A 12,867-nucleotide genomic window follows, 5' to 3' on the forward strand; every position below is an offset into this window, starting at 1 on the left:
CCAGGGGAAAACCTGAGTGTTCAGCAGTGGAGGAAGTATTTATTAGTCTATCATTCTCTATAGGGTTAATTAAAACCTTTACAAGATTTGCTGACTTTAAAACTATGAGGAATAATAAAACGAAGCAAAATTTAAAAACACAATAAGAAAAACATAATAAAAAATGATGAACGGGAGAAATTGGCGCAGTGCATCAGGTGAGCAATGGATGTGGGCAAAAGGGGAGCAATGGGGATTGTGCACCTAGAGAGCAATGGACAATGAGCATCAGGAAAGCAATGGGTGATATGCATCAGGAGAGCAATGGGCAATGTGCATTTAGGGAGCAACGGCGATGTGCATCAGGAGAGCAATGGGCAATGTGCATTTAGGGAGCAACAGCGATGTGCATCAGGAGAGCAATGGGCATTGTGCATTTAGGGAGCAATGGGTGATGTACATCTATGCAGCAGTGGTCGATGTTCATCTAGGGAGCTATGGGTAATGTGCTTCAGGAAAGCAATGGTCAATTTGTATGCATTCACCAAGAAATGGCAATGTGCATCAGGACAGCAATGGGCGATGTGCATCAGAAGAGCAATGGGCATTATGCATCTAGGTCGCAATGGATGATGTGTATCTATGCAGCAGTGGGTGATATGCATCAGGAAAGCAATGGGCGAAGTGCATCAGGAAAGCAATGGGCAATGTGCATCTAGGGAGCAATGGATGATGTGCATCAGGAAAGCAATGGGCATTGTGCATCTAGGGAGCAATGGACGATGTGCATCAGGAAAGCAATGGATGATGTGCATCAGGAAAGCAATGTGCATTGTGCATCTAAGGAGCAATGGACGATGTGCATCAGGAGAGCATTAGGTATTGTGCATATATGGAGCAACGGCGATGTGCATCGGGAGAGCAATGGGCATTGTGCATTGTGCATTTACGGAGCAACGGGTGATGTGCATCTATGCAGCAGAGGTCAATGTGCATCTAGGGAGCTATTGGTGATGTGCTTCTGGAGAGCAATAAGTACTGTGCATCTATGGAGCAATGGGTGAAGTGCATCAAGAAAGCAATGGGCATTGTGCATCTAGGGAGCAACTGGTGGTGTGCATCTGGAAAGCATTGGGTGATGTGCATTAGGAGAGCAATGAATGATGTGCATCAGGAGAGCAATGATCAATTTGTACACATCCACGGAGCAATGGCAAAGTGCATCAGGAAAGCAATGGGCATTGTGCATCTAGGGAGCAATGGACGATGTGCATCAGGAAAGCAATGCGCATTGTGCATCTAGGGAGCAATGTGTGATGTGCATCAGAAAGTAATGGGCATTGTCTATATGGAGAGCAATGGGTGGTATGCACGAGGAAGCAACGGCATTGTGCATCGGCTACAAGAAGATATGCAGCAGGGGAGCACAAGGTGACATTAACCAATGGAGGACCAAGTGATGCGCACTATGGGAGAAATGAGTACTGAAACTCAAGGGAGTATAGAGAGTTGTTAAGGAGGCCTTACGTTGTCCTGTGTCACGGATGAGTAAGTCGTTTACCAAGACCATTGTTTTCTCTGCTTTTTGGTTTGGTAATTAGAGTATTTGTAGTTTTTCACTGCAAATGCAGGGCTACAAGCACCAGAGTGGTAAGAAAATAATCATGACTCGATGCCCTACTCAAGCCTAATATGACAGAACTTGAAAATATTTTGGGGGTCATTCCAAGTCTGGCGGGCGGCGGAGGCCGCCCGCCAGACTTCCCCCCTCCGAAATACCGCTCCGCGGTCGAAAGACCGCGGAGGGTATTCTAAGTCTTTCCCTGGGCTGGCGGGCGGTCGCCAAAAGACCGCCCGCCAGCCCAGGGAAAAACTCCCTTCCCACGAGGATGCCGGCTCGTAATCGAGCCGGCGGAGTGGGAAGGTGCGACGGGTGCTGTTGCACCCGTCGCGTATTTCACTGTCTGCCAAGCAGACAGTGAAATACTTGTAGGGGCCCTCTTACGGGGGCCCCTGCAGTGCCCATGCCAGTGGCATGGGCACTGCAGGGGCCCCCAGGGGCCCTGCGACCCCCCCTACCGCCATCCGGTTCCCGGCAGGCAGACCGCCGGGAACTGGATGGCGGCAGGGGGGGTCGGAATCCCCTCGGCGGCGCAGCTAGCTGCGCCGCCTTGGAGGATTCCAAAGGGCGGCGGTACACTGGCGGGAGACCGCCAGTGTTGCCGGTCCGACCGCGGCTTTACCGCCGCGGTCGGAATGCCCTTGGGAGCACCGCCGGTCTGTCGGCGGTGCTCCCGCGGTCCTCCAACCCGGCGGTCATTGAACGCCAGGGTTGGAATGACCCCCTTTGTGTTCTTAATTCTTTTAGGCATCTTCTTTAGAAAGGCAGGTGGCTATTTGCAATTAGACACCATGTTTTAAATGGCCTATATTTACATGTTCCCAAAGTACACAACTAACTCAAAGGAATATACACAGATCACACAAATACAAATGGACACCTGCATTGCTACTAGGTAGTCATAGTTTTGTGATGTACACTCAGTCAGTGTGCTTTGCATGCTTCAGTTCTGAAGCCCTCGCCTGTAACGGTATAAGCAATCCTAAACTTCTCAAAAAGCAAACTTCGGCTGATTAACAAGCTGAAACTGGCTGAACGCGTCACAGGACATGTACCATTTAACATATTCCCTCGGACAGATAGAAAATAAAAAAATGCATTCCATCCTTTAATTGCTGACAATTGGAAATACTTTTCTTTTTATGATCCCATGACTAGTGCACTTAATTCAGTGTCCCACAGAGTGAAAAGGCATGCCTATATTGAGATCTTACACCTTGGCAATTTATATATTTGAATCTATTTTTTCCAACAATATTACACGACCATGAATTTTGCCAGGTAATAGATTTAAAAAAACAGAGGCCCACACATACCTTTGAATCCCTTCACTGACCTGGTCTATACCCGCAGTCAATGAGCCCCATGCAAGAACTATCTACAGGGAGGCAGAGGAATGAGTCTCTTTGGAACTGATCACTCATTAGAGGCTGGCAGAGAGCGCATCAATGTGAATGAAGGCAGACCATTAATTACATCAACTGTCTGACTCTGAAATGGGTTCTGTAGAAGCAGACATTCGTTTCTACCAATGCCAGAAATACAGCCAACATAGGCCACATTGGCACATCTCCATTCACGAAGCACGCCGCCTGCCCGCCTCTCTTGCACAATCATTCGCAGAGCTGCCAATTGCTCTTGTTGCAACCAAGCTTCTTATTAGTTCTTGTATCTTCAAAGGGTTTGGCATGAAGGAGTGCCCTTAGCTGCATCCCTAAAGACGAACTTAACCATGATGGAGTGCCTTGAGACTGTGAATACACAACTATAACTAGGTCAATGCGACAGTCATATTTGTCAGGGCCAGTGCACGAAGGTAGGACGGTCTCACCTGACTTCTATTCTGCTAGAGGATGTCGAACCGCCTTCACAGTCGTCTTGCCTTGCAAAAAGCCCCTGCGTGGATCAAAAGCATGGTTGTTGTGTATTTGATCATCAAAAAAAGAAATTCTATCTACAATCAGATCATGGTATATAAGAATTATGATTACCTCACATATCCGCGGAGTCAGGCCAACAGATGCCTAGGGACAGCAAATGAGAATAATTGACACTTTGTAATAAATATCAGGTAGAAATACATGGAAAACTTAATATTTTAAGCAATCTCCACTTCACTCCACACCACCACACTACAAGTCCTTTTCTTCACCTTTCTGCTGCTTTCAGAAGGACACCCTAATCCATGACAATTAGGGTGAACACTGAAAATGTGAGCACTACCTGCTACACAAGAATTCTTTGACTTGATTAGGCAAGGGACAGGGGATAGAAGAAAATCAGGACAAAATAAGAATGGGGAATCTCAAAAGGGGGACGAACCCCCCTATGGATCTCATGGGGAAGAGGCCGTCCCCATAAAAAATTACAAAATGTATATATGTAATCGTGAAAAACATAAGGATGTGAACTAAAAAGATCCGTCACTAAGAAGTAACTAAGAACATTTGTCATCATGATTACCAGTAAGTACATGTTGTCTTCTGAAGCAGAAATCTTTTTTATGAACAAACGTGGCCTGAAGACCATCACATTATCATGGTGCCCAAGCCACTCATTTTTGTCCACATTCTTAATGCATTTAGAATCAAATTTGATGTCTACAAAACTTTCTAAATACCAATTTGTTATCATTTAAATGTAGGCGCACTTCCCTCTCCAAAATACAACAATCTCAACAGTGTACATATAACATTTTATTTCTTTTAGTGTCAAATAATTTGACAAGAAAAGGTGACTCTGGAGAGGGGGCTCTTCCACGTGAATATTTAGCTGTGTTATGTAGGCGATGGGTGATTGTGTCAGAGGCTGAGCGTGCTATTCTACTAAATCCACCGGGTACTGGCTCGCGTCTCCAGATTTTGTCTGGAAGGGAGATCCTTCACTCACTGCCTGACTTAGTTGAGTCAATCAATAAGAAAAGCATTTCACGACAAGAAACTCTCTGATTTGGTGGATTTAACACAACAGAAATATGCAACTTCCAGAAGATGCATGATTTCTCACCCACAGGAGCAGGACCATTGTAATTATGCAATTGTGGCATTTTTACATAATTATGAATTTGTTGCATTTGCCACATAACACATCTGTTGTATCACTTGCAGACTGTAAAAAAACTGTTTCTAGCTCAAATGGTCCAAGTGTTACTAGATATGCAGCAACACATGTCGCTGCACAGTGGAAGGTCCTTTACAAAGGATGACTGTTCACCTTACTGCTACTTTGGGTGTTCACCCAGGTTGATCTATGCTCAGACTGTTAACAAGTGTAAAAAGGAAAAATAATGAAGTATCACTAGCACAGAATGTGTTGCGTCACGTCGCATACTTTGCCTTTTTTGTTGCATAATTTACTCACCTCTGCTACCTAATTTGGTCCTCTCTTGTCGCATGATTCCAGAGACCCTGATTATATGGGGTCTCTCTTAAGCTAGAGACTGATCTCCTGGATGGATCCTCTGGGCTGATCCAGGGCTCGCACATTTGAGGGGGGAATATACGTCCCTTCAAGAAAACATAATCTATACTCACACCTACAGTAATTCTAACACACTAACCCCAGTGTAGAAGTAAATGTCACCTCAAAATTCATCATACATGACCAATAGGCATCAAAGTGTGTATCAAGAATGCATTGTTTGTAAAAATCTTGAAGACAAAAGTAAATTGGAATCACAGTAAAAACAAATAAAGGTACATATGCTCTAAAATATAAATGAAACATTCATATCTATGTTCTGTTAACAAATCCACCAGAACAGCATTATATTAGCATTGTCTGATAAAAAAAACACAGGGTTAGTTATCTCAACAATAAAGCTATAAGGTGTATTATTAAGAACAGAAAAAGACACCGCAAACTATTAGGAGGAAGAAAAAGGTGTCAAATAAGATTAGAGAGGGATATGTTAATATCTGGATAATAATTATAAATTAATAAAATCTGCAAATGTCATAATAAGAAGTCACATAATCGTAACATACGATAAAGCACCGGTTCATTAGGTTTGCTTCAAACAGTACTCAAGGTGTATAAAAAGTATCATTAGGAGCAGCACTGGTATTGTTACTCAATTACCAATAGATGAAAAAGGTTTGTCTTTTATAATTCTTTATAATCATATAGGTCTTTCTAACCTTCCACAAAAGAACAAAGTTTGGCAAATTTTGGAACCAAATCTGTATGCATGTTCCAAAACACATTCCAATATTATTAGTAACTTTCTACAAGTGATTAAGTTATAATCATTTTTTTACTTATGAATTCCATACCTTTTACATCAAAGTGATTACCTTGTACAATATTACCAGACAATCAACAACAAAGACATAATGTAATGCCCAAACAAAAAATAATAATGCTTGGTAACACGCCTCCACTCGGATGCACAGATTTACAGAGAGACCTCATACTCACCGGAGTTCCCATCATGGTGTAGGTTTTTCCAGAACCCGTCTGCCCGTATGCAAAGAGGCAGATGTTGTACCCTTTGAAGGCCCCGGATAGCACCGAAGTTCCGAGATCTTGGAACACCTGTTAAGACACAATCAGGAAGCGTGTGGTATAAATAATCTGTAAATAGAAAACCATTGCCCCTTTATTCACAGAGCCTAAGAATGCTAAAGGAACTGCTTGATAAGGGTACTTTTTGGCCACTGAATCCAAGTAATCATCAAAATACACAACTCTATTTGAAAGCCTCATGTGCTTCAGGAAACCAGTGCCTCAAACCCTACCCGCACCTCACCCAGATCTCGATGTCCAGCGCATATGTAATGCTAAACCCCACCAAGACAGGATTCCTGTTATGCACCAAGAAAATAAACAAGAAGCAGTACAAACCTGGCTCAATGATATCAACTATAAAGGCTTTCAACCCCAACTTTCACAGAAAGCTAAGTCACTAGGATTCACCCTGGACACCAACCTCACCCTCAAGTAACTGTGCCAAAAAAAACAAAGATGCTCTGACATCTGCTCTCTCTTCTAAAGAATGTCAAACTTTTACCTCCAAGAAGCGACTTCATAACTGTTGTATGGGCCCTCATACCCTCACATTTGGATGATGGTAACACCTTCTCCATGGCCTCCTAGACTCCACACTAGCATGCCTTAAAACCATCCTAGATGCTGCAGCACGTCTGATCCATACCTGAAGAAATATGTTATATCACCCTCAACCTGATGGATCTCCATTGCCCCCCCATGCCAGCCCGCACCATCTTCAGAAACAGTTACATCACAAACAAAGCCATCACAACCATTAACACTGCTTATTTTGCAGATACGCACACCATCCCTGGTGGTTCTCAGCACACTGCAGCCAGGACACCATCAGATTTTGGACTAAAAATGGTTAAAAACAAGTAAAAACAAGACAGCAGGAGGTCTTTTACATCTATGCTCAGAGGATGTGGAACAACAGGATCAAGACTCACCTCTTCAAAGACCACTACATCACAATGCATTAACAATCCAATAAACAATTACATCCCCTGTCACACACTCACTGTATGCTTTCCTTTGACCATGTTCAGTGCTCTATTGCCGTATGGCTAAGCTCTCGCTATACAAATATATAGATAGAAAAGGCAGGCGAAAATAATGCCATAATACCAGTGAAATCGAAAAGTTCCACAACAACAGAGGTAATCAGGACTTTGGCTCAACACAGTCACAACTCTGGTTGAACACAATCAAGACTCTGGTTGAACACAATCAGGACTTTGGTCGAACTCAATTAGGAGTTTTGTAGAACACAATCAGGCCTTTGGTAGAACACAATCCGGACTTTGGTAGAACACAATCCGGACTTTGGTAGAACACAATCAGGCCTTTGGTAGAACACAATCCGGACTTTGGTAGAACTCAATCATGACTTTTGTTAAATGCTATCAGGGCTTTGGTTGAACACAATCCGGACTTTGGTAGAACTCAATCATGACTTTTGTTAAATGCTATCAGGGCTTTGGTTGAACACAATCCGGACTTTGGTAGAACTCAATCATTTCTTTTGTTGAATGCTATCAGGGCTTTGGTTGAACACAATCCGGACTTTGGTAGAACTCAATCATGACTTTTGTTGAATGCTATCAGGGCTTTGGTTGAACACAATCCGGACTTTGGTAGAACTCAATCATGACTTTTGTTGAATGCTATCAGGGCTTTGGTTGAACACAATCCGGACTTTGGTAGAACTCAATCATGACTTTTGTTGAATGCTATCAGGGCTTTGGTTGAACACAATCCGGACTTTGGTAGAACTCAATCATGACTTTTGTTAAATGCTATCAGGGCTTTGGTTGAACACACTTCCAATAATGGTTGAATACATTTCCCTAAAACTCTACCTATTGTTAGTTTGTTGCTTGTGAGATTGCTCAGTCGATTGCTGCACCAGTTATCACATTCACATGTTCTGAATCATGGAGTGGACAACTAAGCCTTCCATCTTTCGGAAGTCGAGGAAGGCACCTCTAATTTTCACTTACCGATAATAATTTCAAATGAAACTTAAAATGTAAAACCTTTGGACAAAACTGCTATATCAGTGGTGAATGATTATCATCTAGTAACGGGCCACCACCATGTCCAACCCTGCTGGGGCTTATTAAGAATCAGTCATAACCTGGGAATGCTTACGTCCGACTGTATTAAGATCGGCTGCATCAAAATTGGCTCTGTCCTATATGCATAATGGTTAATAGTGGCCACATTATAGATTTCAGACAAGTTTTTACCAAGTTTGCCATACTAGTAAACTGTGCAGACTTTTAAATAATAGGTTTCTAGGAGAACTTTTCATTGTAGCAGGTGAACGTCTATGTACAGGATACCTTAAATACAGAACCGTTCGCTGCATCTACCCTAGAGTCGTGTTCATCGATGCATGATCTCAGTGGACTAGTTTCAGCTCAGCTCTGCTTCACTTGCTGTTAATACCTGCAGCAGTTAAAACAGTCTTTAAAATGTTACATCGGAGGCCGGGTTATTGTCCTTCTAGGAGGCTCACACAGATCTTCGCCTCTCCGCCCTCCAACTTAACATGATTGTAACATAAGAATATTATGATTTGCTTCCATTTCCTGCTACAATTTACGAAATTGAGGACTGCCTGGGTAAAATTTGCACTAATGGGTTTAGGAAGCCTTTTTCGTAATGCAAGGAACTGGGCATCAGCTGGGACATATAGGTAAGATAGGTTTAGAAAGAAAATTGATATCACAATCCGATTGCATGTTTAGATCCTACTCAGAGGGTGTCCTATTGGATTAATCAATTGCTATGTGAATAAAATATCTCGGATTAAAGCTACTAATATTTGAAAAGGCACTAGCTCGTCCACTCATGATGAATGTGGTCCTAGTGTGCAGAAGTACTCACCAACGATCTGTGCATCTTTCAGGGATCAAAACTAACTGTGAGTTGCCTTGGGGCATTGCTCCAGCACCCGATGACCTGCAAGTTTGCTTTGTTGCTGCAGTCTGCCACTTACAGGATTCCCTAGGGGCCTCTCGTCCCAGTTTCACTGGATGTAGAGGTTATTAGGTCGAGCATTGCAGTGCGCATGTGCTGCTTTTCCGACGTGTTGGTATGTATCTGAGCTTTTAACAACGCCCACCTCACGCCCATCACTAACACTTGTTCGTGGGCTTACCCTTCAAAAATCCTTCGATGATATTGGTAAATGGTTTACCTTTGTCCCTTCTCGGGGAGGGTTTGTTACCGCCTTGGCCATCGCCCCTGTTTCATGGCTAATTGCACTTTTGCCGATAAGTTTAACTGCGAGCGAACTTCTTTTCCTTTTGTGCATCTCTTCACCTGATGCTCCCGGTGGCCGTGGCGCTGTGAATAGGCTCCCTTATGTGAAAGTGTTTAACTTTCAATTTTCAATTTATGTGGCAAGAAAAGTCAGGTTAGGAGTTTATAACGCTAATAGCTCTAACTCGAGCAGATGCGAGACCCATTGCATTGCAAATGCTTGTTTTTCTACATATTATCACCCTGGGGCGCAGTCTGCAGTGATGTCAATAAGCTTACAACATCAACTTATAAGCCTCAGTGTAAGTCAACCTTGACATGTAACAGTGGATTCTCAGCAGGTATGCATTCTGTGGCAGGTCCCGGAACACTGCTAGTAGGCTGATAACTCATTCCAAGAAGCCTTGAGAAAGACTTTTTCCTTTCGGACCACTTACATGACCCAGGCCACCTGGATAAGGACAAGTTCACCAAAGCTCACATCAGAACTAATGATTGTGGGATCTGTAAGAAGCATAACACTTGGCTTTGGGGACTGCAATTAACCATTAGTTAATGAAATGAAACATATTTACTTGTACCTGACTCGGTCAACAAATGCAGCATCCTCTTTCACCTCCGCTTTATCGTATATGCTCAAGTAGTTGTGTTTGAGAGTGGGCTTTTCTACTACAGGACAACTGGAGGTTTGCCTTTGGTTACTCTCCGCTGGACCAGGACTCACTAGCTTGCACTATTGTATTGACACAAGTAGAATACTGAACACCTTTATAAGCACAGCTCCCCTTGCACTAAATGAGGATCCTCCACCCTGCTCAAACTCAGGAGCTAAAGTACTAACATAAGTCTCTTGTTTTGAACAAACAGCCCTCACCCAGAGGGACCTGCAAATCTTACATGTGATCTTCAGTGTCAGGTTCATGTTGGCAAGTGTTTCAGCAAGATTCTGGTTCTTTGAATCCTACTGGAAGGTCAGTGCATGCAGCCCAAGTTCACATAGACTCCTGCCTGAGTTCCCCGGGGTACAGCATGCATTCTTGAGAGGAGCTCTGAAGGCTTAGAACTCATCCCATTCCAAACATCTCATTCTTCAGCTGCTCCTGCTGCAACATCTACTTATTCCACAGGGGGCATAAGGCAGGACAACAAAGTCAAATAGAAGGGGCCAAACATCTTCCCCATCCAGGCAAGGAACAGTGACTAAAACTACCATACACCAGGAGGGATTGGACCCATAGTGGCTAACAGGCACTACAAGAGACTGGAAGGTATTCTTAGATGTTTGGGGAAGAACAGAGATCAGTAACCTATTGGCACTATAAAAATCCATCAGACTTCAAGAAACACAAAACACAAGGGATGATGTCCATAAATAAAAGCATCTATAAACATAAACGATAATAAACATGGTTTATTATCGTTTTGTAGTAAAAGGTTTGCAGCTGCTGCTGCTGGCGGGGGGCAACGCTCCTCCACCCTAGCGGAGGAGCCGCGCCGTATCAGTATACAAACAAAAAGGAGAAAGAGAAAGAGACAAAAAGAGAACCAGAATTGTGGACAAAAGTAGAAAAGCCAGAAAGAGGTTAGGTATATGTGGATTGCTCAGAAATAATATTTATTTTTTATTTAAATGTATTTATGGCAGTGATCAGGAGGTATGTTTGCACATCAACTGTTTCTGGATCAGGGTATGCCTGCTTTTTAGGGGCCAGTGTTCGCCAGCCCTCTCTGCATTTTCATTCTCGCCTGAACTCAGGTTTCACAGAGTTTGGTAATTTGCAGTTTGCAGTTGGCCCAAGTGTGTCCTTCTATGCAATGCAGCTGTCCATGCCCACATCAATGGTCTCTCTTGAAACTGGAGCTCTCTTGAAAGCTCTGAAGCTGCTTCAGACTCAGCCCACAATGGCGGCTGGACAAAAAAATATCACTGCATGAGCCAAGAAGCACATCTGCAGCTTCAGCTCTTGAGTTACATGGCTGCAGCTTACAGAACCAGGAGCCTGTGCTAATCTTCAATTCAAAACTGCTTTATATTCTTGTGCACTGCTCAGGCTTGCTGACACAAGATCAGTGTTTTCAGAACAGCCACTTATTTAAATCCATTCAAAATATGGACGTGCCTGCCACATACGGTTTTATACAAGCACTGGCAAATCCAATAAGTCCGGCATAGGCTACCAGCTTTTTACCATTGTTAGTGCTTGTTTGTTTTTTGTTTCTTCGTGGTTTGTATAAAGATGGGTGCTCGTCAATTGGCTAACAACAAAATCAAGTTGGGCCTTGAAAAATGACTCATTACTCCAGCTGTCACTGGAACAAAAGGGAACTTGCATTGTGAGCGGGTGTGTTGCTTGTGAAAGCCGTCCCTCATGATGAAGTTAGCCAGCGCCTGAAATGGGCTGATCCATTGCCCCATGATGTGCACCGCAGTACACAGTGCTGTGGGCAGAAGAAAAATGAGATTGACACAATAACAGACCAATGGATGAAGAGGGCGGGTTAAAAGCCCCTAGAATGAAGTATAATACATTGATAAGTTTAGTGATATCAAAAGGTCTTGCTAAAGTCAGATTTAAAAAGGTGGTAGGCTGATGCTTCTGTGCTCTACTTGTGCCACTTGTCACTGATGGACTTGGATAAGTTCAAATGTGACATACCATAGACCAGAGCGTGTTACGAACAAGAAGTTGTCATAGTGGGATGACTATAGGACCCTGCATCTTGGAGTTCTCCCAGGGTACTGGAAAACACTTCCTACCCCCGGGACCAAAACAGGGGATTTTTTTTTGCAATCTTAGCATTCTGCAATGTCAGTGGCGGGCACAGTCTGTGTGTTACTGGGTACCCATAAAAACACTTATGTGAATCATAGGAGCTACCCTATGACAATCTGCACACTTAGGCGTCCTTATCACCCACTAAGCAGTTTTTAGGCCTCACCCTACAGACAGTGCAAACCGTCTTTAGATAAAAGATCTACTGTCAACTTGCAGTGGGCTTAGAACGCGTCCACTTTTTGCAATTTGTTGCCTTTTCTGTCACTCTCATTTGCTTGCTTTTATTCATTAACTTGTGTGAGCTTTCCTTCCCCTCCTTGTAGGAGGCCCTCCCCTGGAGCATGGCCTCATTACTTGTTTAATTCCACTGCTTTCTTATCAACCACTACTTTTTTTCTTTTGGGTTAAGTGCTTCATAAAGTGTATGTGTCTTCCAGCTCTCTCCCACGTGTGCTTCTTTCCTCTGGCTGCACTCTGTGTTGCTCTCAGCCACCTGTGTGCTTCTCCCATGACCCCTTTATGTTGTGCTCACCCTTTGGTGTTCTGCCCACACCACACTGATTTCTCACCCTGGTGCTTCTCCCCTGCCTGTTCTACAGTGCCTGTGCATGCCCAATGCTCATGCTTCTACCCACCTCAAGTCCATGTTGTGTTTCCGTTCCCTGGCTTCCGTGTTGCTTTCCCCTCAGCCACTCCATCCATGTTACATCCATCAACCTGCACCCT

The 12,867-nt window shown here is 43.6% G+C and overlaps 1 protein-coding gene across 2 annotated transcripts in view; it reads right to left on the reverse strand.

The window, feature by feature from the left end:
- STARD9 (StAR related lipid transfer domain containing 9) overlaps positions 1-12,867 on the reverse strand; it is a 327,608-nt gene that overhangs the window by 157,112 nt on the left and 157,629 nt on the right. For both annotated transcript variants that reach the window (XM_069208915.1, XM_069208916.1), the window contains exons 4-6: positions 6,020-6,136; positions 3,592-3,624; positions 3,432-3,496 (exon numbers count right to left, since the gene is read on the reverse strand). In XM_069208915.1, coding sequence (XP_069065016.1) covers positions 3,432-3,496; positions 3,592-3,624; positions 6,020-6,136 — 215 coding nt within the window. The remainder of the gene's footprint in view (positions 1-3,431; positions 3,497-3,591; positions 3,625-6,019; positions 6,137-12,867) is intronic.

This window comes from Pleurodeles waltl, chromosome 9 (genome assembly GCF_031143425.1).
Source record: "Pleurodeles waltl isolate 20211129_DDA chromosome 9, aPleWal1.hap1.20221129, whole genome shotgun sequence".
Lineage (NCBI taxonomy): Eukaryota > Metazoa > Chordata > Amphibia > Caudata > Salamandridae > Pleurodeles > Pleurodeles waltl.